General features: G+C 38.8%; 1 protein-coding gene across 11 annotated transcripts in view; it reads left to right on the top strand.

Annotated features, from left to right (window-relative positions):
• LDB2 (LIM domain binding 2) overlaps positions 1 to 24402 on the top strand; it is a 218120-nt gene that overhangs the window by 71602 nt on the left and 122116 nt on the right. For all 11 annotated transcript variants that reach the window (XM_069856297.1, XM_069856296.1, XM_069856299.1 and 8 more), the window contains exon 2: positions 5097 to 5199. In XM_069856297.1, the coding sequence (XP_069712398.1) occupies positions 5097 to 5199 (103 nt within the window). The remainder of the gene's footprint in view (positions 1 to 5096; positions 5200 to 24402) is intronic.

A 24402-nucleotide genomic window follows, 5' to 3' on the forward strand; every position in this document is an offset into this window, starting at 1 on the left:
AAATGTTATAATGAACTGCATTTTAAAAGTCTAAGTGTAGTTTGATTTGCTGGGAATGGGAGGAGGGGAGGAATACCATTCTTTCCTTGGGGAGACAGCAGTTTTCTCACTTGAAAGAATATGAGAAGTGTGTATGTTGCCAACAGGAGTGTGGATGTATAGAGTTCTGAATAGAGTGACAATAGGGAAGGGTTGCAGGTGCCAGAAGAAAAATGTTAAGTTCCCAAGGGTGCCGTCTCTTTTTAGTTTTGCTTTACCCAATGCCAAGCCACATGGGTTGATGTTTAAAATTCAGTTTGTCCTTGATAAATGATTATATATATATAAAAAAGACCTATTTCGGAATAGATGTTTGCTATGTGTATTCAGAATTCCATTTATTTGTTTCCATGACACTTTTTAATATATCTTTTACACCTGTTATATGTGTGCAGCCAAAGCAATGTGAGGGTGAAAACAAAAATCTGCTTCTCACCAGGTACGAGCTGCAGAGCTGCCAAGATGGGGTGGCTTTGCCTGAGGCTCATAGGCTGTGGGACCTCTGCGTCCATTCTTCCTGGGAACACAGGAACCATGCTCTGTGGAATTTCTCCATGCAAGTTCTGTTCGCCTCCCCAGCCTTAGAAATTTATAACGGGATTTAAACCACTTAACCAGCGAAGGCAGGAAACTGAGCTGATTATCGCTTCTATCCTTGTTAGCCACTAAGGACAAGCGATCGCTCTTCTTTATAGTAATCTTTTCATATGTTTGAAAACTGTCATGTTCCCTGTAAGCTGCTTCTGCCTTACGCTAAACACAACAAAGTCCTTCTGCCTTGCTTCCAGTGAGTCTTTTGTAGTTGCTTGGATTGTTTCTTTGCTTGTGTCTTTAAACTCAAGTGCTTTCTCTTGTTCTCAGCTAAATTCTTAGGGAATGACTGGCCCAGACCTGGCTGCAGTACTCCAGAACTGGGCCAACTCTTCCAGCTGAAGTGGTTACAGAGGTGTTCTCGCAAGCAGCCCAGATGTGCTTGCTGCCCAGAGGGGTCATGCAGCAATTTTGCTGGTAGGGAGAGAAGGGGCAGAATGTTACCTCGGACCCTGGTGCCCCTCTAAGCCCCACTCCCCAACTTAGTTCCAGAACTTTCCTAGAAGAAGCACTGCACAGGCCCACTAAAGAACTGTAAATAATACTCTAGGAGAGGGGCTATTTGCAGCATGCCTGCCATCCTGGGATAGAGAAGAGGAGGACCAGAGCCCAAGCAGTGTCCTTGCACTTTACTCTTTCTCTCTCCGTTTCCTACCCCTTCTCTCTTTCTTTCTTTTCCCTTAACACAGATTTAGCAAGCCAATGCCAATCTTATCCCTATGAATGCCTGTACAAATAAATTCCTTATTTTGACCAATCGCTTGGCATCATTTTTGAATATGTCTAGCCTGGTGGGTACTGAGCCCTAAATTTTATGGAGAGACCCAGGGTCTTACCCCAGTGACCCCTGGACTGACCAGGCTGGGTCACAACGGATGTGTTGCCTGGAGTGGAATTTTATCTCAAAAATTTTCCTTATCTGCAAGAGCAACAAGATGCTGACATGCTTTATGATCTAGAACATTTTCTACAATACTGCTTAGGCAGTTATTCTCCATTTTGTATTTGTGGTTTTGTCACTTCACTTTATTGAATTTAATCTTCATTTCAGAAAATTTCTGCAATCTATGAAAACAATTTTGAATTCCAATTCTGTCTTGCAAGATAACTGCATCCTCTCTTGAGTGTGGTTTCATTTACTGACTTTACACATGAACTCCATTCTGCCTTCCAAGTCATTATACAAAAATAAAGGAATCTGGAGAAAATACCATAGGCTTACGGTATTTGGCCTTATATTCCAGTTGCAAGATCTATTTAGGTTCAGCAATCACCATCAGAGGCGAGTAGAAAAGCCTCATTTGGCTTGTAGACTCTTAATCATGTAAGTGTGTAAGGTGTAAAGAGGAACCCAGCTTGACTCTCAGATCACACAGTGAACATGTGGGACTATTAGATGGAGGGGGAAAAAGAATATCATTGTACTTAAAATCTGATTACATTTGCCAAAGAAATCAGAGTCAAGAAAAATTACTGAAACCCTAGGACTCCATTTACTTGGAGACCCTATTCAGAGTTGAGCCATGCTTCAAATTGCAAATAATACCAGGGGTGGAGGGGTTCAGAGGGAACAATGACAATTGTGGCAAAAGACGTTTGCTGCTTAGGTTGCTGGCTACAGCATCACGGCATCTTCACTTCTGACCCAACTCTGGGCTGTCTCTGCCCTCTTCTTTCCTTTCACCCATTCCTTAAGTTTATTTTAATACAAAATATTTTTAAAGTAATATTTTTTTTTGTTATGTTTAGGCCATTATTTCAATATTTGAGTGTGAGAGTGCACTACGTGAAAGGAAGGTTGCCATGGTAATTTCTCATTATTGTTGAATAGAAAAATAATTACTCTGGCAAAATCCCCCGTAACCTGTCAGAGCATAAGTTAAAGATGCCTGGGGGCAGCCTTTCCTTCCACCATCCCCTTTTTTTTTTCAGGAAAAAGGGGGTGATTTCATTTTTTTTTTCTTCTCCTCATAATAACTGGAGCCTTTTTCAGTTTGGCTAGGGGACACCTCATTTGGTTTTGTTCACCATTTGGCTGTGAGAATAGTTGGGCCCACCTGTGACAAGGGTGGAGCAGAGAATTAATCAGCAGAGTGTATTCAGGCTTGACAGGCAATTTATGTATTCTATTAATGTTTGGGGGATTTTTGTGGATAGGGTGTTGCATTTTCTGTTTTTCCTTCTTTATGACATAAAATATACAATAGTTTATGATAAAGACCTTGGACAGTATTCAAATTGTGACAGAGTCTGGATATTTCATCTGTCCAGGGAGGGAATCCACAGTAATTCCGTCTCCACATTTTCATTGCCTTCAGACTTCTTAGAAGCAAGAGTTAGTGCAAATACGGATGGTTTTGAGGTGAGACTCTGGACTTCCCCTGCTTTTCTCTGTCTTTCCCATGTGCATTTGCATCCTGACTATGTGATGCTCCCCTTTTGCTTCCCATTGCATGAGTTGTGTGGGTAGCTCCAGTGACACTCAACTACTGAGTTATCAAGAGCTGCAAATGTGACGTTGCTTAAATCTTTCCCTCTCCTCATCCTTCCCTATCACAAGCATTTCTGGAGGATCCCAGTTGGGCAATACTGCAGCTACTCTTTTGGTAAACAGCAGTGTGGTATCTTGTAATTGCTTGTTGGACAATATACTCTTGTGTAGGCTTGTAATGTCACTCACCAGGCTGCCCTGACTGAAAGGTCACTATGCAGAGGTGAATTCCTAGAAGATGGTTCTTGGGCTTCTGTTGAACACTTGTATTTGTGTTCTGTACTTAACATTGTGGTTAATTGGCTATTCATTGCAGTGATGTTTGCATGTGGACACACTCCTCAGGTTTATGCCAGCAAAGAGGAAAGAGCAGCAGCTCTCTGTGACTACAGATTTCTAAAACATGGGGATGGTTTTAGTACCTCTTTGTGTTGATTGAATATTTGAGCAAGTACCACAGGGCCGTGCTGGTTGTTGTGCTGCTGTTGCTGAGCGCCTTGGCAAGGAAGATGAATTACAGGCTCTGACCTAGCCAAGAAATCTCTTGGGGGTCTCTGGTAGGAGCTGGAATGCTAAAACCTGTCCTTACCATGTTTCCACTGGACAGCTGGCAAAAATCAAAGTAAAGTCATAAGGCAGGAAAGATACTCTGCTCAGCAGTTTGGAGTGAAATCCAGTAGTAACATCTTCGGGAAAAAAATGAGCAGAACTAAAAAGCCCAGATGCTTATTTCTCTGCATGTGTACATATAGTGAATATGATAGATACATGTTTTGTCTTAAACTAGCATTTAATCTCAGGGCTCTTTTTCCTGTGCAGGCAACATATGTTTTCTGGGTTAGTTAGATATTGCTTAGGCATTAAGAGGTACTCAGAGAGGTAATACGCTGAATAACCTGGCCTTCTACACTGGGAAAGCAGCTGCCATGAGTGGGACAGAGTGGCTCTGGAGAGTGTGGCTGGGGCATCTTCAGAAGTGCATTTCCAGCGTTGTTGCTGATCCTGTGTGCTGCAAGTGATTTAAATCTCAGGGTCTCAAAGGATCAGAAGAGAATACACCAAACATTTCAAATCCCCTTGTTAAATATATCCATTGCTTTTGAATGAAACAATTGGTGGATTCTATTGCTGCCTGACTTCTGTGACAACCCTTGCAAGCTGGACCTCTTGCACACATGCTTGGCATTGAGGTTTGGGTGCCTGTTGTTGATCAGCCAGGTCTGAAAATGCCTAGTTCAATTGCCAAAACCAACAGACCACCTGTAGTCGTGTATTGGTATATGCTTTACATTATATGCTGTATTAATAATTGCTGTGTTCCAGCTCTGTGTATTACTGCAAGTTGAAGTATACACAGGTCATCTTAAAATATTATTTTCACTTGATGTATCACATTAAAAAGCACAAATTTCTCACAACAATTACATTTAAGTAACTAGCTGGTATTTAATTAACCAACAGTAGCATTCTATTTCTATTAAATGCGTTTGAGTGGAATGGCTATTATATTTAGTTTCTAAATAACTTTCTTGTCATCTCATTCTGATAATCAGGTTACATAGCATTCTAGAATAAAGTACTGAGATTTTTTTATTATTAGGACCAAGCATTTGAGATCCAAAGCCCAGAAAAGGGGTGGGGTGGGATGGGGAAGTCATAATAGCTTTATTTGCAACTGATTTATGAAAGCATTTTTAACATTTAAAGAAACACATGTATTGACAAGAATGAAATTTTTTAATGTGCTTGAGGAATGACAGTTTATTGTGTAATTAACTAAACATCTTAGCTTTTTCCTTAAATTAGAACTAAACCCTTATCTAGGAAAATTAGTTTGAAAGATTATGTAGATATCCACACCCCAAAATCACAGGTGAAGAAGCGTGAACTCTGTGATCTTGTCAAATGTCTTTTACAAAGGATGAACATATTTTCATTTTGCCTCCTCTTAAGCGAATGATCTGTTGCTTTCTAGGATAGTGACAACCTCTGGTGGGATGCCTTTGCAACTGAATTTTTTGAAGATGATGCAACCTTAACCCTTTCATTTTGTTTGGAAGATGGACCAAAGCGATACAGTAAGAGATATATTTTTTGTTCTAATTTTAAGCCAGAGTTTCTAAATGGAGTTTATCTGTAAGAGACAGGTGCAACCCTGGCAATGACAGTCACTTGTTTGTGTTCAGTGACTATCAAGTTCCATTAAAGAATTGCATGCATTGGGAATCCTCTTTTTTGTGGAATTCCTCTGAATTTTGTTACATGAAAAGAAATTACGTCTTGATGGATTAGGGCAAATAATACAATATAATATTTGGAATTTTTTAATTCCTTTGCTTTGGCTGTGCTTGCACTCTTTGTTAATTTCATTTCTGCAAACATTCAAGTGTTGAGTCTTGTGGGCAAAAACTGTTCACAGAGAAGGGAACTTTGTAGCAAATTTCAGTATTGTTGCTGGAAGGCCTTCCAGATTTCAACAGGAGTAGAAAAATAAAATACCAAAAGCTATATCCTTGTTGGTGTATATAATCATTATTCTGGCAGCTGTGTGGATCTATGCTGTTTGCACACATTAAGGACCTGCTCTGGATATTGTCTGAACAGCAGTCGAAGCCTAGAATACTCTCAATCAAGCACTAAACGTAAGCTTGAATAAAGGTGAAGCAGGGAATAAATCTGATGGCGTTGGTATCCATTGCCACATACACTGAGCAGGAAAAAAGTGTAAAATTCATCAAACGAATAGTTTGAAGTGAATAATTCATTCAGCTTTAGCACTAAGCAACAAAGATTTGAGTAAGCATTGAACAACTGCGTTGCCAATTGTTTCACTGCATTCAGAGTGACCCGTGCTTGATGGTGACAGCTTGTCGCTCTCTGCTTTATGTTGTAAATCTTACGAGGTTCTTCTTTTTTCCCTGAGAGTGACTGATTGTCAGCATATCACTCATATACTTCTAATTCCTTTTATCAATTTTCTCAGGTATTTATTTAACAAGTATTACCTTCTCCTGCAGAAAAAAATAACATCCACTTTGAATGTATGTTCTGGGATTAGTGTTGACAGAATTACAGTTTCTTGCCTTTCAAAGCAAGTGATAACTCTGTAAAGGTCCTCAAATTACAGCCTATAGCAACGTAGGTAACAGCTGATCTGTCCTGATTAGATTGAGTCGACTTGTCAGATATCAGATTTGCTAGTTGTGTTATCAGTCCAGAAGGCACAGATACATCAGCAAAAAAAGCAATTAATGTCCAGTTAGATCAGAAGAAGCTGTGTTTCTGGAAGACAGTGCTTTATATGAAAGAATTTGTCAAAGACTAAAATATTCCTGTTGTCACAAATGCTTTATAATGGTTGCGCTGTCTTTAACTGGGACAGTTTGGTATGGGGAATACTGTGATTCCTAGCGTTATTCCTGATAAGTGTAATTGAAAGGTCAAATTACAGTTTTAAAAAGCCACTAATACACAGTTTTATTCTTCTGGTTTTAATTTCTGTCCTCTGCACACTGTTCTGGCTTTTGGTGTTGTTATTCACAGCACTTGGAATTAAAACTCAGCACACAGGACTTCATTCATTTAGGTAATTGTGAACTACAGTAATAGTGATTCTTTCTGACATGAGCAGTATTCCAGTTTAGTGATACTCTAAATAGCATGCTTGAGCTGTTCTAATCTTTGACTTCCATTGTCACCTGAGCAGGCTTTGAGAACAGCCATGGGGGTTCTAGGTCACCTAAGTCCTTGCTCAGGAACACCTCTAGAGTTGCTTGGGGATGATGCAAAGTGGAGGTTGTGTGTTAAGAGCAACTTTCTCCTCCTACCAGGGAAATTTGTGTCCAGAAACATGTCTGGAGTTGAAAACATCAGTTTGGTCCCCTCTGGGTGCAAGAATTAGCACAGGTAGAATTCTACAGTTCTACCTGTAGCAGATCCAAGCTGAGGAGAGACATCTATTTTGCCCACCTAGGACATATGCTTGCTCCTTTACAACTAAGGAGGGTCTTGGCATCTCCCGAAGACCATCATGCACCATGTCACCCATTACTTTCACTCCAAGTGACAAGTGAAATCACTTGCCAGTGCGGTAGGGCTCCTGTTAGATGAGCCAGAGTGGCAGCACCAAGCGTGGAGTTCTGGAAGAGATGGAACATGAGTCTAGTCTCCATCTGTACTGTCCCCATTGAGAAACGTGCCTCCTCACTCAGTGTGCACGCTCTTTACTATGTAGTAGGCATTGAAAGCATTGGAACTGGCTGACAGGAAAGAGAAAAGGCGAATAATTTGTTCCTGCTCTTGCAGGCACAAACAGTAATGGATGGAACCAAGATTAGGCCCTAGAAAAGAGAAATGGGCATCCTTTGAGAAGTCGTTTATAGAGTTGAAAGTGATGAAAGATGCCGACCTCTTACCTTTGCTCCAGGATTCAGCTCAAAATTGCCTGTCTTTGTCTTACATCAGCCTGTGAGAGGTTTACTTATGTTTCTGACATTGACTGTGGCTGCCACTTAATTTTCTTTCCTTTGGGCAATGGTTTCCCTCTTTTGATAGCTAGCATATTCTCTTCTGGAGCAAATAAATGCCAGAAAAAATTGTGAAGTGGGGAGGGAAGGACAATTGTTTTTTTTATTGTCCATAGCTAGAGCTTTTCTCTGGGTTATGGCAATTCTCTGTCCTTTTCCCAGGAGGAGCTTGGTGTTTTGCCCCAAGTTCCTTCTTCAAAGCTACTGGGAATTAGCATGTTTTCTTCCACTCGAACCTTATCTGAAGTCCCTAAACCCCTCTGGGGACTTCTTTGCCTTGCTTGCTTGAAACTTTTCTTTTCCATAAGTTTCCTACAGGATCCTTTTTCCCAGCTGGCTTTCCCTTACGCGGACAGCCCAATCCGGGAGCTGGGGTTGTTTATCCTTGAGAAGAGGAGGCTGAGGGGTGACCTTATTGCTCTCTACAACTACCTGGAAGAAGGTTGTAGTGAGGAGGGTGCTGGCGTCTTCTCCCAAGTGACAGGGGACAGGACAAGAGGGAATGGCCTCAAGCTCTGCCAGGGGAGGTTCAGACTAAGTATAAGAAAGACATTTTTCACAGAAAGGGTCACACTGGGGACTGGAACAGGCTGCCCAGGGAGGTGGTTGAGTCCCCGTCCCTGGAGGTATTTAAAAGATGGGTAGACAAGGTGCTCAGGGACATGGTTTAGTGGCAGATAGGAATGGTTGGACTCAGTGATCCAAGAGGTCTTTTCCAACCTGGTAATTCTATGATCTCATGGCCAATGCTAATGTTCTGAGTATGTGAATCAGGCATGTAAATCACTGAAGCTTTATGAAAAATGCCAAATATTTTTTGGCCTGCCTTTCACATTATCATGTTTTACAACATTGCTCTCTATACTGAGAAAACCAGTTTTCTTCCCTTTGATGCTCCCATTGTTGGGTCTGCAAGGTTTCTCCTTGCCTAGCATCTCTGAGATTCTTTAATTTGTAGGGAAAAATAGATATGGGTCAAAGTGGGGTTTTAAGTAATTGGGTTATGTTAACTTTACTTGGCATGAGACAGTACTATGTACTGATACTCGAGTCAGCTTTAAATGTGCCTGTTTATCTGTATGGCGCAGCATGTAAAGAGACGTACTTATGCCCTGGGAAGAGTAGAGGTCTGTTAGTTCAGTGCTAATTAATTTGATTGCCAGGTTTGTTAGACCTAGACCAGTTATCTTTGCAGAACATTATTCTGCCTTGGACAGATGTGCATTTGAAAGCCCAGCTCAACTTTTCATGGAGAGATCCTGTGTCAATTGCTGCTATACCCATCTTTGCAGCTCTTCCTGTCTTTCTTCAGTGTTTTATTTCTTTGGTATTTTATTTCTGTAGATGCAAGAACTTTACCTTCTGCAATTCTATCTCCCTGGTACATCATTCCAGAAAGAAGATACGATCTTCTTTCAAACATCCACTGAAAATGTATGTCTTTGTCCTGCTTGCTTATACCCCTTAGCTAAGATCTGCTATTACCTATGAGCCCTACCCATGTTATTAAATTCTATGTTTAAGTGAAGTTTTAATGAGAAACAGTACAGAAAATAAAGATATATTTTAATATAACAATTGTGTAAATTTTGCATTTTTCTCTATTCTTGACTTTTTGGCTACAGTGAGATGGAGAGAAAACTCACACATTCCATTGCCTAAAGACAGGGAAAGATCCCTAAAACCATCAGAGATGCTACCTGTTTTAAACTGCATTGAATTATATTCAAGCAAAACTTAAGAAGTAAACATGCGACATTAATTTCGCTGTGAGAGGGAAGAGAAATTTACTTTAATTTATTATGCCCTGGTTTATTGGGCAAAGGAATAAAGAGGATTTAAACAAAACTCCCCCCAAAAAGGAAATATGCCTAATGGAGCAGACTTTTTTTGTTTTTCCTGGTTGTGGATAAAACATATTCGTTTCCTGTTAAGAACCTTCTATCCCTGTAAAAGAGTAAATACTAGACTCTGATCCATTGTTGCCCAGGTTCTTTGTTTCTTAGAGACAAAATATTTCCTGAACAGATAAGAGAAACAAGTTTGATTGACAGCTCTTAGCAGAGTCTCATCAGCTGCTGTGCTGACAGCCTGGTGATGCGCACTGTGCTGATGTGGTCGGGACTGACAGGTGATTGACAGCCCAAGACTGTGGAGACAGGAAAGATGAAGCATGCTCAGTAAGAATAATGTGCAGTGTTTATGCAGTACTGCAGAGAATAGGAGCTAGAAAGTTAACTCTTTCAGAGCAAAGTGCCAGTGTAATGCATAATGGATGTCATTGCCACTGTACAGAAAATTAGAGATTGTGTACATTCTCTTCTTTTCACTAAATGCTTTCTGTTCATGGAGGAGCTATATACTGTGAGGAAGTCAAAGTATGAGTTATCACATTTGTAGCTGTAAAAAAATTTCACGTATGATAGGTATGATGGAGTCCTCAAAATGGATTTATTTAAGCCTATAGATATAGAACGTATTGAGAATTTCAGGCACTTTTTATGGGCATCCGTCACCAAATTTTATATGGCATTGCATAATGTTATAGAGCAGAAATTTCATAAGGAACAAGTTGAGCTTTTTTGCTCTGTGTGTATCCCTAGAAAAATATAGTGATTTCTGTTTTATTGTTGCTCTGAATCTGTAGCTGATAATTGAGTATGCATTTGTGTTATAATTGCTATTGCAGTTTGTGTTTAGAATGTACAATATAAGTGTACCGTGCTTTGCATTTATGTACTTATTGTTCATTTTCTCTGTTTGGTGCAGGAGCAGTGCTTGATTTTTCATAATTTCTTGATTTTTCTTAATTTCTTGATTTTTTTGATGACTGGAAAGTTAGAGGTTCGGTTTTCTGGGCAATAGTTTCAGAGTCCTTTGGACCGAAATGGAAAAATCATCAGCTTTAGAGTTCTCTGTGTCTTTAGAATATATTAGATACGAGTTATCTTGCACTTGCTTACAAATTATTTAGTGAATACACAAGTAGTGAGCTACAACAGATTTGTTCTGCCTTTGTCCGTGTTAATAGCCTGCACGATACAAGTAACTTTACAGCCCTTTGTTGGGTAACTTCAGTAGGTATAATGGTAGAAAGCTACAGCTGGTGGGCATTTCTTACAAGCAGGGAACGTACTTTGGGAATAAACAGGGATATGTTTTGCCACACATTACTCACTTGTTAACTCTTGTCAAAAAGATGGTCTTGAGAGGCTAGCATGCTACATTATGACCCCAGGTTTCTGTAAAACTGTTGTCTGGCTTCTCTCACATAACTCTTACAAAGAAAATTAAATTTGCCAAGAGAAACAGATTGTAGTGTTTCTAGGAACATGCTCTTTCCTTTTATTTATTTATTTTTCCAGGGTAGGTCCCAGTCATTAAACATGATTTGAGCATTCAGGTACAACACTATAAATTGGCCTAGCTTTGTGAGCTTATCTTTATATACCACTCTTTTAGTTTTGGGGATTGTTTTCCCGAAGTTTCTTGGCAGTTAATGATTTCTAATTGATCATTACTTCTTAAACTTGATGTTCTAAGGAGTTCTCAATCCATTTTATAGATGCTGTATTAAAATATGCATTACTGGTTTTTAGTAAGAATATAAGCAGGGTACTAGTAAGTTGATGCATTAGAAGCATCTTAAGTGTATTACACCTCTGCACTTATCTTTATCACCCAAACTTTTGTAAACTCATCAAAGAATAAAATGAGATTTGTTTGACAAGACCCGTTTTACATAAACCTATGTTAACTCGCATTAATTTCATCTCTCTCACTTCAGTCTTCATCCTTTAAAGTCTGTGTAATTTTTTTCACTATTTCTTCTGGATTGATATTGAGCAAGTGCATTATGTAATGCACTCACCTGACTGTATAGTGTCCCTTCATAAATACCAGCACAACAGTAGTGTCTTTTGGGTTTTTTTTTTAATACATTACTATTTCATAACACCACACAGAAATGTGCAAAGGAAACTCTTAGAATTGCTAATCATAAAACTGTGATGCCTAATACATGCTATTTAAGGTCATTCTTAGCTCCTGATAGATTAGGAAGCCCTTTTCCTTTCAATTTCAACATTATTTCCAAAAGCAAAACAAAAAAGCTTTTTAAATATTGTTTTTAACAAATATTCTGTTTCCAAATTAAGTTAATTTTGAGTAAAATTCAAGGTCTTGCATATTTTCCCTACTTCATACAGTCATATTTTTTCCACTGGCACCTTCAGCATCTTGTTCTAGGAGTCTGTGTTTCGTAATGAATTTTTACAGATTTCTTTCTTCTTTGTTTTTACATTCTGTATTCATTGCAGTTATCAGGGTTTGGTTTTTTTTTTTCCTTCTGGTTACTGCATTATTTTTTCTACTAACTTTTTTTAACCAAAGTTATCTTCTTTCTCACAGTATAGTTGTGGGGTTTGTGCGTCTTGTAAAGACTGTTTGCATGAAAATTAAGAATCTGTTATAGTTTTTATCCATAGTTTGTCCCACTCAGCGGAGCTTTGGTGAATCCAATATACTGAAGCACCAGCTGTATCTCTCCTGTTGATTGGGATTGCCTTTTATTTGTCTGTACAGAAGATATATTTTGGATGGCATTTGTACAGAAACGTGGTCTGGCAGTAGTGTCTAGAGAAAAGCAAAAGTCTTGAAAATGAGACTTACTAAGAAAAATGAAAGAGTTTGAGTTAGTCTGCGGAAGAGAAGACATGGGGAAAAAGGACAGGGGAAAACGAGACATTATGACAGGATATATCAAGAAAAGGCATGTGTCTGTTTCGTATCCATGATGAGAAGGAGAAGAGATACTACCCTTAAATAGCATTTTTAAAAGTACATTGAGAGAGGTCAGTTCTTACAGATAAGAATAAAAAGGTGCTGGAACACATTCCTTGGGGGGGCCTGTGGAGCCTCTACCAGCCAAGGGGCTGTGTCTGACCTGCATCTCTGATTCCCTAGGGTTGCTGGTACCAAAGCAAGCACCAGCTTCCAACCCCCTGTTCTGTTCGGGCTCAACCATCACAAATTCCAGAATGATTTTCTCATCTTGGGTGCTAAACCTTTTGTCATTAAAACCACCTTACTATTTCTCATTTTTAGCAATATGAATAATGTTCTTCTAGTACTGTTGGCTATGAAAGACTTCCCACATGAATCTTCCACCTCTTTCCTTCAGAACCACATTTTTCTTTTTCTCCATGTTACTGACAGGTGCTGAAGGAATAATTCCTTCTAGTTCCTGATTTGCAATTAGCAGATCTGAATTAGACCTTCACCTCTGCTCGCTGCAGGCTTGTTAGTTAGCATAATGTTCCTGTACTTTTGAGTTATCAACACCTTTAAAAAACAAAAGGTGTATTTTGTAATATTGCAAAGTGCCAGCCATGTGCAACGTGTGTGTGCCTGCACATATGTACATTCACAACCTTGCTTAGGTAGTCCGTGGAAAGGCTTATCATGAAAATTGTCCTAACAACCTCTTTTTCTAATATCTTATGAATGAATACAAGATTTCAGATATCTTGCCAACTAGTATGTCAACTCTTTTCTGCTTGTTACTAAGCACGTTATACAAATCAGTGTCAGAGACTGTGTATCTGCAAAGCGGCACCAGGAACAGGGCTACAAAACTCCTAATGTGAATATTGCACAATTAGATATAGACTCTAATTGCAATGGCACACCGAAATCCCAGTCAATCAGATTGATTCTGCTGCTGTATAAACAGATTAAACCCTAAGCCCTCTTCGGGAGAAATCATAATATAATAGGACATGATACGTTGTAGGAGTCTGGGGTCCATTCAGAGAGCAGGAAGAATAAAGGCTAGAATAACATGTGAGAATCACAGTGATGTGTGGGCTTTTTCCCTGCCCAATACAAATAACCCCTTTGTTGTGCCTGGTTTTTGTTCACCCATCTTGTCCAAATTATGCAATGTTCATTTCTTTCTCTCTGCTGGGGACAATGTTAATAAAATGTTTGAAACCCATGCAAAATAATGGAAGTTAATAACTTTTTACATCAAAATATTAAACAACTCTTCACTTTGCATAGTGTGATGGCAGTTGAGAAGAATTGGTGTTTTGATGAGTAACTTGCAGACAGGTCAGTGTTAGGCTTCAAATGTCTTCAGTACATTAAATGTAGATCGTGAAGCTTTTATGAAAATTGAGAAATAGAAATGCTGCTATAATAAAGTATTTTAAAATATTTCTTTTATGAAATCCAGTTCTTATTACTTTAGCTTTAAAAGATTATCAAGTAATTTTTAAGATGGTCAGTTATTATATGTTAGGTTCTTGCAGGAAAATCTTCTAACATACAGAGCTCCTGTAAGAAGGAAGACTTAGTCTGAATATTCATCCAAGAAGACTTAGTCTGAATATTCATCCAAATCTAGAATTATATGTATCTTTCTCTTATTGGCCAGGAAATATTTTTTTCCACATTTTTTCCTTTATCTCTTTTATTTTATTACACTTCATTGTTTCTTTTTCAGAAGCAAAACACCCCACTCTGTGAGTAACTAATCAATGTCATGAAAAACTGGAAAACTTGTGTCAGAGCATATTTTCATATTGTTACCTCAGTTCTAGACTAAAGAGAGGCATTTAACTGATTTTAGTAGTTCAACCCCCAAGTAGTATAAACTATAATGCTTTGGAGTGTATGGATTGCCTGAAGGTACGACTAACTAATTTTCCTTTATAAAGCACTAAATAACTAAACAGTGGACAGTTAGACTTTTTTTTTTAGGTGAATCAGAATATCAATTCCTAAAGGATCTGGGAGCCTTACGTGTAATGTCCCTGCCCATGGCAGGGGGGTTGGAAATAGATTATCTTTAAGGTCCTTTCCAACCCAAACTATTCTATGATAATATGATAACAATAATAATTAGAAAATTCTATAGCGGACATATACACTTAACACTACAGGTAGTGGCATTACAGATCTCACAGCTCTAGGACACTAGCAGGACAAGGCTTGCAAGTGCAGATGATCTCCTTGAAGTTTAGATAGTAAACAAATTTGCTGCAGAATACAGTCTTTACCCACAAATTTAATCTTGCAGACACACATGAACGCACAAATATGTGAACATGCATCCTAATATAGTGTTGGGTTTATTACAGAAATACACATGTTTTTGTTTACTGCACAAATAAGATTTTAATAAAATTTTGACAGTGTATTTCAATGATGCAGTAGTGCTGTTCCACATGATATAGTTTATTTTTAGGCACTAGGTTTTTACTGTAGTGCTATATTTTAAAACGGCTTAGAAGAATACAATATGCAACATTACCAAAATTATGGAATCTTTATAGAAATATATTTACACTGGGTCAGCTGCAGCACCATGATTAGTAGAAATAGAGGCAAAAGCTGACTCTGGACACAGAGATACTGTTCCCAATTCCATATTGGAAGTTTCCTTGAATTAATGAAGTCATGAATTTTTTTAAAAATCTGCTGTGTGTGAGAAGGCTAAGATATTATACAGTGGCTATCATTCTTTATCATATTGAATTCTGTGCTCCAAATTATATTGCCTTTAAAATGTTGCTGACATTTTGCTGCTCCACTATTCTGATCCATGCAGGTTTCATACTGTATTATTTTAAGTTCATTCTGGTGCATATAGCAGTGTAAGCAGTACCTTGCATTTCTTGTTTCTTCTCTCCTTGTTTTCTCAAAGAAGTGGGTTCTGTGGAGTATATGTTCATGGTTTTTCAAGACAAATGCACCCAATATATTGTTACTGTTAAAAGTTTAAATCAGAGAGGACAGTTTATAGGAATACGTATTGGATTTGGAAGAGAATTTTTGAGATTTGAAATATTCCTTTGGCTTTGTGGTGTTCAAACTACTCTTTTAGTGAACTACCAGGAATGTCCCGTCTTCCAAAGGACACTGTTTGGTGCCCAGCTCTGCCTGCACAGAAAGAAGTGCGAATCTAGGTGCAGTATTCTAGAGCTGCTCCTTTTTGGAGGTTCTAGGTTCTGGATCATTGAAAGTTAGCGTTGGTACCTTAATTTTGTATTATATAGGAAAGCCAAGAGAAGGAGTACAGGCTAACTCTGGTGGACTAGAGACTGCCTGGGCTGCTGACGAGATAATGCTGCAGTACATAGAGTTACCTGCAACCTTGTGGTTTCACCGTGCAGGTCTGTTTCATTGCTGTCACCAACGCCAGATGTGTGGATCGTCATTCAATGGTTGAGAGAAGTGTATTGCTCAAGGGCGCTATCACATGCAACTGAGCATTGGACAAGAGTCAAGGTGGTTTTACTTCTATACCTCTACTCCAGAATGAATTGCCTGCTTATGAGAGTGTTCCTTCAGCCAAAGGGGCTTCTGCCTTAACTACAGTGTCTTGAAAGTGCTATTCCTTCATTATCAGCGTTGCCTTTTTAATTCGGTGTGAAGCAGCTGCTTTTCATCTGTGAAAATTGGGCTAATCTTAGAAGTTTACCATTTTAGATGTAACAGAGGAATGTGTGCAGAAAACCACCAGTGGACAGCTATTTTTTCAGCAGCAGCTTTTGAGTCAACACCATCCATACAGTTCACCGAATGCCTGAAAGTAGATGTTCACCATTTTGTTGTATGTTTTAAAAATCCATTACTGCTCCTATCTCCATTTGGATATGAAAAAAGGCTTTTATATACAATTTTATCTAGTCCATAAATATTAGAATACTGTGTAATTCTATTTTATTTTTTTCTTTAATGTCTAGACCTGAATTAATAGGGCATTACTTTTCATCCTGATATCAATCTTGTTCCTTTCATTCAGGTCCGAATTCTTTTGTAGTACATGATTTAATTCACTAAAATGAGGTAAAATGAAACCCTGGTCTGGGGAGAATTAAACTAACATATTTTTTGGTGGCGCATGTGAAAGCAGTTGCCTGCTATATAACTGTTTGTGTTTCCCTCCCCTCTTTCAGCTACTCAGAGACTTTAAAACTTTTTTGACTCTCAAGAGCTGATTATCTGTATTTGTACCTCTCTCTCCCCTCCCCCGACCTCACGCCCCTGCCTTTCAGCCTTAAGGAAAATCAGTTCATCCATTATTAAATGAGATTAAAGAGATTAAAAATACAGTTTTCTTTCAAAAAAATCAAGTCTCTATGGCTTTTTCTTTTTAAGAAATCCTGAACTCAAACTAGCTTGGTATTCCCTAACTGAGGGTCAGTGCTTTCTTTTGTGGCAAATTAGCTTTGATTTGACAGCTATTTTTGTTTCAGGATTGTATGCACACCAGCTTTTCTGCTGAGGCTTGGCTCTTAGGGACAGTTGCACATGCATGGCTGGCTATGCATCAAATACCCTTTGGATTCTGTAATCCAAAGGGATGCTCCAGGTCACAGTTGTTTAATAAAAGAACAGAAAAAAGTCCAGCCAAAGAGATGTTGAACCAGAACATGGCCTTGCACCAAGAAAATGTTTATCAAGCTGGAAAAACAAAGGAATATCTGCCCTTTCCAGAGTGTTTCCCTTCAATATTCTGGCTTTCTTCATCATGCATGCACAACAAAATTGAACTGGTTAGTAGTTTAGAGGGTATTTTATACTGAGAGAAGGGTTCAACTTCGCTTATTAAACTGTGCATGAGCTGTAAGGTGAGTTTGTGTACAATTAAAGAACCATATCATTATTGTAGGGGGAAGGTGCTTGAGTAAGTAGAAGGGAAGAGTCTGGACAAGATATTCCAACTTGGTGATCCAGCATCTCCAACCACCTTCAGAAAGGCAGAGTCTGTATTGTTAGCACTGTCAGGGGCAGCTTGCTGATTAATCTCTTGTGCCTGTAGCTGGAGGCTATGTCAGCATTAGTAAGCAGTGCAGTGCAGTAAGAGAGGATCTGAAGAGCAAACCAGCTGGTGTTGAGGACATAACATCCACACAACACATGTTTTGCAGAGGTTTACTTTGGACTAGGTCCAGTCCAGTCTAGTGATCTCAATGCCTTTTAAAGGCTGGCATAGAATTATGGAATGGTTTGGTTTGAGAGGGACCTTAAATACCATTAAGTTCCAACACCCCTGCCAGGGACAGGGAGACCTTCAACTTGATCAGGTTGCTCAAAGCCTCATCCCACCTGGTCTTGAACAACTCTAGGGACGGGGCATCTACTACTTCTCTGGGCAACCTGTTCCAGTGCCTCACCACCCTCACAGGAAAAAAATTCTTCCTAATATCTAATCTAAATCTACCCTCTTTCAGCTTGAAACTGTTCCCCCTTGTCCTGTCACTGCACTCCCTGACAAAGAGCCCCTCTCACCTTTCCTGTAAGCACCTTTTAAGTACTGGAAGGCTGGTATAAGGTCTCCCTGGAGCCTTCTCTTCTCTAGGCTGAACAAAACAAACTCTCTCAGCCTGTCCTCATATGGGAGATGCCCCATCCCTCTGATCCTCTTTGTGTCCCTCCTCTGGACTCATTCTAACAGATCCATGTCCTTCCTGTGCTGAGGATTCTACTGAACGCAGGACTTAAGTTGGGGTCTCATGAGAGCGGAGTAGAGGGCAGAATCACCTCCCTCGACCTGCTAGTCACACTTCTTTTGATGCAGCCCAGGATATGGTTGGCTTTCTTGGCTTCAAGCGGGTGTTGTCAGCTCATGTTGAGTTTCTCATCCACCAACACCCCCAAGTCTTCTCTTCAGGGCTACTCTCAATCCCTTCTCCACCAAGCCTGTAGTTCTGCTTGGAATTGCTCTGATGTAGGTGCAGGACCTTGCACTCAGCTTTGTTAAAATACATGAGGTGAGCACAGACCCACCTCTGAAGCCTGTCAAGACATGCATTAGGTGAATTCCATCTGATCCCTCTCTTTGTGAAGGGAATCCAGTTTCTGAGCTTGGAGATCTCACCACAGCGCAGGCCAAAGCATGGTAATGTGACCACTGACTTCAGAAAAGCAGTCCTTAACTGAGCTACCAAGTGAGTGTGACTTTAGCTCTTGAGCTCTGGAGCTCACCCGTCATTAGGCATCCTGCCAGATGCCATGTGTGGCATCCAGGGTGAAAAAATTGGTTTAATTTTACTTTTGATACAATTTAGAGCATATAGGAAATAACCCCTTGCTCTTCTCCCTTGCTTCCAACAAAACACTTGTTAGTTCTGGAGGAGTCTATTCTACATATCCAGCACTGATCATGTTCCTGTGATAATGCTTTTTTCTTGTCTGATAGCAATTCCTCTTCCTCAAGCACCTGCTTGATTTTTTTTTCTTCTACAGATATGTAGAAGGTAAACTATTCAGCATGCTGCCTCCCACTCTTTTCAGTTATTTTAGTCTTTGTGAGGTCTGCAGCCTTGCTCTTCAGCTACGTTTCTGCCTCTCCATGCTGCATTTTTTTCTGCTTCAAACCCACTTGCCCCATGTTGGGTCAACCAGTTAGCTCCAGCTGACAGTCCTAGAGTGCTGTATGGAAACCCCATCACTTAAGGAATGAGGTCTTGCATGTACTTGGCATACTTTGAAAGATAGCCTTACATCCCAAAATGCTTTCTTCTGAAGCTTCTTCCCCCCGCATCAATTCTCTTTAATAATAACAAAGGTAAAAGGCCTATTTAGAATCTGATGCTGTGATTCTACACTGCAGAGCTCAGATATAATAAATATAACTTTAGTTGCTCCTAGCAATAAATTTTCCAAAAGAATGTAACCAATACATCAGCAGAAATATTGTGGTCTGCCATGATTTCAAAGTGGTATTAATACACCTTGGTATGTCTCTTGATTGTAGAAAGGTGCACACGTATATCTAGATTGTAGTAAATTTGTGTACTATCAAATTCATTTGTGCAAATATATGTGATCATGTAATTACAGTCTACACTACTGCAGTGCAGATACATACACAGGGAAGCAGGATTAAGATTGTGCTGTCAGCTTCAATTTGGACATCCTGGGGTATTTCAGCTCACTGCCATGCAACATTAGCTTTTGTTGAAGTTTTTGCTGCAACTGCTAGAATTAGGATCAATGCCTCCTTCTCTTTGGCAAGTCACTGCTATCTTAAATCCAGATACGTGGACCTGGTCATTCTGAACAGTGCATTGGTCACCTGCAGTACACAAAAAAAAAAAGTCTTAGAAATTGAAGTAACATCTGTGGGGAATATTAGGTGGTACAGAAAATGGTAGCGTAGCTTCTTGACAGAAGTGGTCAGCAACAGCTGTGACGGAAGTACACAGAGCAGAGCATCTCCTGGACCTGGCCACCAGTAGTGCATCTTGCTACAAGGAAAAATGATGTGTCCAATGAGCTAATACTGTCAGGTGAGAGTTTTCTGGCTTGCACATCTTTCTAATAGAGTATTCCATTTCTGTCACTTCTTTTTTAAAGTAAGGGTTATATTAATTTCAAAACATTTTTAATTTGTCCTTATGAAACTGATACATCTGCTCAGACTGTGACACATTTTTCTAGACCTGTTGATAGGATCTAAACCATACTTCTTCTGTGTGCATTGAATTTGCAAGAAAAGTCAGCAGGATTGAAAGGGACAACCATGAGTCCTTTACCATAAAATTTTGAAACTGTTTTAATATTGGAGAAAAAGAATTGGGAGCCTGGATCGAACAGCTATGTTACGATAGCATGTACAGCTTTTCATGTACATGTTACATCCAATTTTCATTCTCACTGAAGAACATTATAGATTTCTTTTTCTGGAAACTTTTCAAGGGCTTGTGTCATTCTCTTTTCCTTCTTTATACAAGCATAGTTATACTCTAATTTTGTCACTCTTTTACTTTATGAAAGATGCTATTTAACATGTCTAGCTAGTTAAGTTCTTGAGAAAGAAACAATATTAAAATAACATCCTAATATACTCATTATAATCAAGTCAACAATGCTTGGACAAAGAATTGCTTGGACAAAGAATTTATGCAAAACAAAGAATTTGCTCATATGCCTTACCTATGCAACGATGAGGCAAAGGGGCAAAGACCAAAGTTTTCAGAGGTGGTGAGTGCTTGAAGTCAATTTTACAAGTATTCATGTAAATTTCTCATTAATATATCCATGACTGCCACTATATACGACCATTTAAGGAAAAAAAAAGAAAAATCACAATTCAAACCATCTTGCCATCTACTTAGAATCTCACCATCACTTATGAAACTTATTTGTGAAAATTAAGCTTTTGCTTTTTCATAAAATAATTGTTAATGTTTCCAGGTTTAAGGCACGACTGATGGTAAAATGCATATCTAGCCTTCCTATTTGAAAAGCAGTCTAGAAAAGATACTATTTGGTTAATTACATATGAGTAAACTTACTATTTCAGACAATGGGGCTGAATATATTTTATGAAAAATATTAAAATGTATGGTTCTTCTAAAACAAAGGTAGGCCTAAACATTACTAATTATAAGAGTCTTTGTGCAGGTTCACAGCAGTACAGCAGCTCTTTTTCATTCAATAATTACCTTGTTCAGCTAGTATCCACCTAGCTCTGTATCTTTTAAAGAAAAATAATTTTCTCATTAATTCATGGCAGTTCTCCAGCACCTTTCACCAAAAATATTGGTCTAGAAATTTAACTGAATTTTAGATTTCCAGACTGAAGTGAGCAGCTTCTCAGATGCCTTCTTGATCACTTGCTACTCTTTTTCCATTTCATATCTCTACTATTATACTTCAAATTATGCCTTACTTAGTTGCCTGGCCTTGAACGAGTTCTGCCCAGTGCTACATAAATGGAAAGGACTCCTTGTCTCAGTACAAACCAAAAAGTATGTGATTTTTCTTTTCACCTGTCTGTTTCCCCTCTTAACTTTGTTAAAATTTTTTAAAAAAGAAAAATATATACCACATTTTTAACTACTCACATATTTTTCGACTAGAGAGAGACATGGTTCAAGTTCCAGGGGTGGCAAGTAACACAAGAATCCTTTAACAAAACATATGAAAGTTTCCCTGGATGATGTGAGAGTTACATTTTCTCCTTTTACTTCCTCCAGAAGAAATCTAACTTCCAGTTAGACATCTTAGATGCCTCATGCTCATTGAGAATAGCAACAATCAGGTTTATCCTGTTGCTGAACTAGTTTAAATATAGACATGTATAAAGACACCAATAATGAGTCTCAGCTAATGTCCTGTTTATTCTTACAGAGCTTTTGTATAGATTCCTTTGCTGTCAGTGAAGATGCTTTTATGATTTCTGTAATGTACTTCTCTTTCAAAACAGCAGAGAAGCTTTCATCTGTCTGCCATCATTACTATTTACAATTGCAGCAGCACTAAAGATGATCTTCCTCAAGTTTCCAATCCACAGTATTTTCTCAGGTGCTTCAAAACTGCCAGAAGTTGTTTCAGGGATAATACATTTAATATAGACTATTAAATATGATGGCTTGAATTCCTTAAGATGTGTCAGGACTGACGTGAGCTCTTATTTGTTTTCCTACAGACCACTTGAGAGAATCCTTTTATTTGAAATCAACCCCATTTTATTCATTGCCAAAAGTGTAGTGAAAATCAGTTCAGGATGGCTGAAAGGTCATGCCTTGCTAAAGGTATATCTCATCAGAGTCCTCTACCCAGTGCTCTAGACGTGCTGCAGAGTAGGAGTCTGATTTTTCACTTAAAGAATTAAAAAAAAAAAAAAGAAATAAAAGGCATGAGGAGTGGGTAGTGGTGTTCCAAAGTCTTCCTTTGCTTTTACTTAACATGACATCTTAAATAGTTCTTTTTTGACTTTGTATGTCAGTTGAGTGCCCAGTTCCCTCACACGCTTTCACATCCTGACCTTGTGCATAATCTAAGAACATGAAAGTGGGAGAGGGCAGGAAGGGGCTCTGGCCTATTGGATCCCCCCTGTGAAGGACTCATTACCCTTACCAACTCCTATGCTGTCAGTGCATAGTACCATGCTACGTGACATCCAGAAGTGCCTCTTTGCAGCCTCTGGGATGACCCTAACTCCCATAAGGCTAGAAGCTGAATTGAGTCTAGCAACTACTTCTTACCTTTTCATGGGAAGAACTAGCCATTTTTCCTGTTCTGGGATATTTACAGGCATGCGTTGAGCCTGCCTTCCTTTCACCATACACTTTTATGCTTATAGTTCCAAGGATCCCTTAAAGGAGTTGGGAATACTGATCCATCCCACCCAACTGAGCCATCTGTTAGAAGGTTTCTGGATTTGTCCAGTTTGTGGTTTGGGGATTTTTTTTTCCTAATTTCAGTCAAAGTAAGAAATCTCCTACAACATTCAGTGTGGACCTTCCTTCCCTGTTCAAATAGCAATGCATCGTTATGCAGAACTTTACTGAAGACCACCTGCCTTTCATTTGAAGTTTGGTCAGACCACTATTTATTTTAAGGCATTCATTAGTGTTATGTCTCTCTGTATTTGGACGTCTGAGCTCCTCCAAGCTCCCCATTACCTTCTGCTTCATCCCCTCCTTTCCAGTGCATAAAAGGAGTCAGCAGGGGCCCTACCACAAGAGCAAATTCTTCTTCTAGCTGGAGATAAAACATTGCTGCTGAGGCTGGCCAGGGAAATGGCCAGCCTGAGATCCTGAGGGGCACTTGGTGCAGAAGAGAATAAAGGATTGTGAGAGGTTTTAATGTCTACCAGTAGGGTAAACACTGGAATAGGAGGTAGGAGAACAACAGATCCCAAATATTTATTTTTGTGGTTCATTTCTAAGATATACTTGAGGCTCCGTATTTGGCTTATAGCAGATGTGCAGGGAAAGCTACAATGTGAAAAACACACTGATCCTCCCCAGACTGTTGTGGGTTTGTATTTTTTTTTAAGTAAACATGGAATTTTTTAAGTAAGGTGGATTTTTTTCTTAATATCACTTTTGAATATTCTAAGGTCTTATCTCATGTGGAAGGCAGCACAGTGAGCTGGATTGGTAGTATTCTAAAAACTGAAAATAATGAGTCCAAGGTGAATTGTCTTGCTCTAGTTATATTCAGATACTAGGAAGAAAATACAAATCATCTGAGGTAAAATTCCTAAACATTCACTACAAAATCAGATTTTTTTTAATTTAGACTTCCTTTCCTAAGCTTTGGACAAGATGCTGCCTAGTTAAAAAAGTATTTCTGTAGTTAACCTTTTCTTTTATTATCGTTTACTTCACTTATTTTTCTGCTATTGCAATCTTTGTCACAGTTTGCCTCATTTCAGAGAGAAGGCACTGAAACAGCATAGGAACCGCTCTTTTCTCAGGATCTGGAAAATGGTCAAATACCAAGTTAAGTTACTTATCATTCTGTAAGATCCAATGTGATTTTAAGATAAGAGCCAATGAGGTCTAGCTATGTAACTAAAAGCTTGAAAGCCTGCATGATCTAAGATGGACCTCTTGTGAGTTGTATATCACCATAAAACACAAAGCAGATATTTTTCTTGTACTCTAAGTGTTACTTGATATCTGAGAAGAATTCACAGAACTTGCATAGGAAAAATCTCTCTTCTACATTGGCATCATTAATCCTGCATTTTCTACGACAAAATACAAATTAATTTTATGTAGCACAGAGCTAAAAATCAAAGGTAATAAAACCTTGCAGGTTACTTCTAATCTTCTACAGTGTGTCTGACTGCATCACATTATCAGTGGAAAAAAGACAGTTTCCATTACAGCATACAGTCTTTTTCAGCTTTTTATCATATAGGCTCTTGTTTTTATGAAGAAAATTACCATGCTTTCATTTATTTTGCTCTGCCACTTTTATCATCCTGGAAGTGAAAAA

The sequence above is a fragment of the Phaenicophaeus curvirostris genome, chromosome 4, assembly GCF_032191515.1.
Source record: "Phaenicophaeus curvirostris isolate KB17595 chromosome 4, BPBGC_Pcur_1.0, whole genome shotgun sequence".
NCBI classification, from domain to species: domain Eukaryota; kingdom Metazoa; phylum Chordata; class Aves; order Cuculiformes; family Cuculidae; genus Phaenicophaeus; species Phaenicophaeus curvirostris.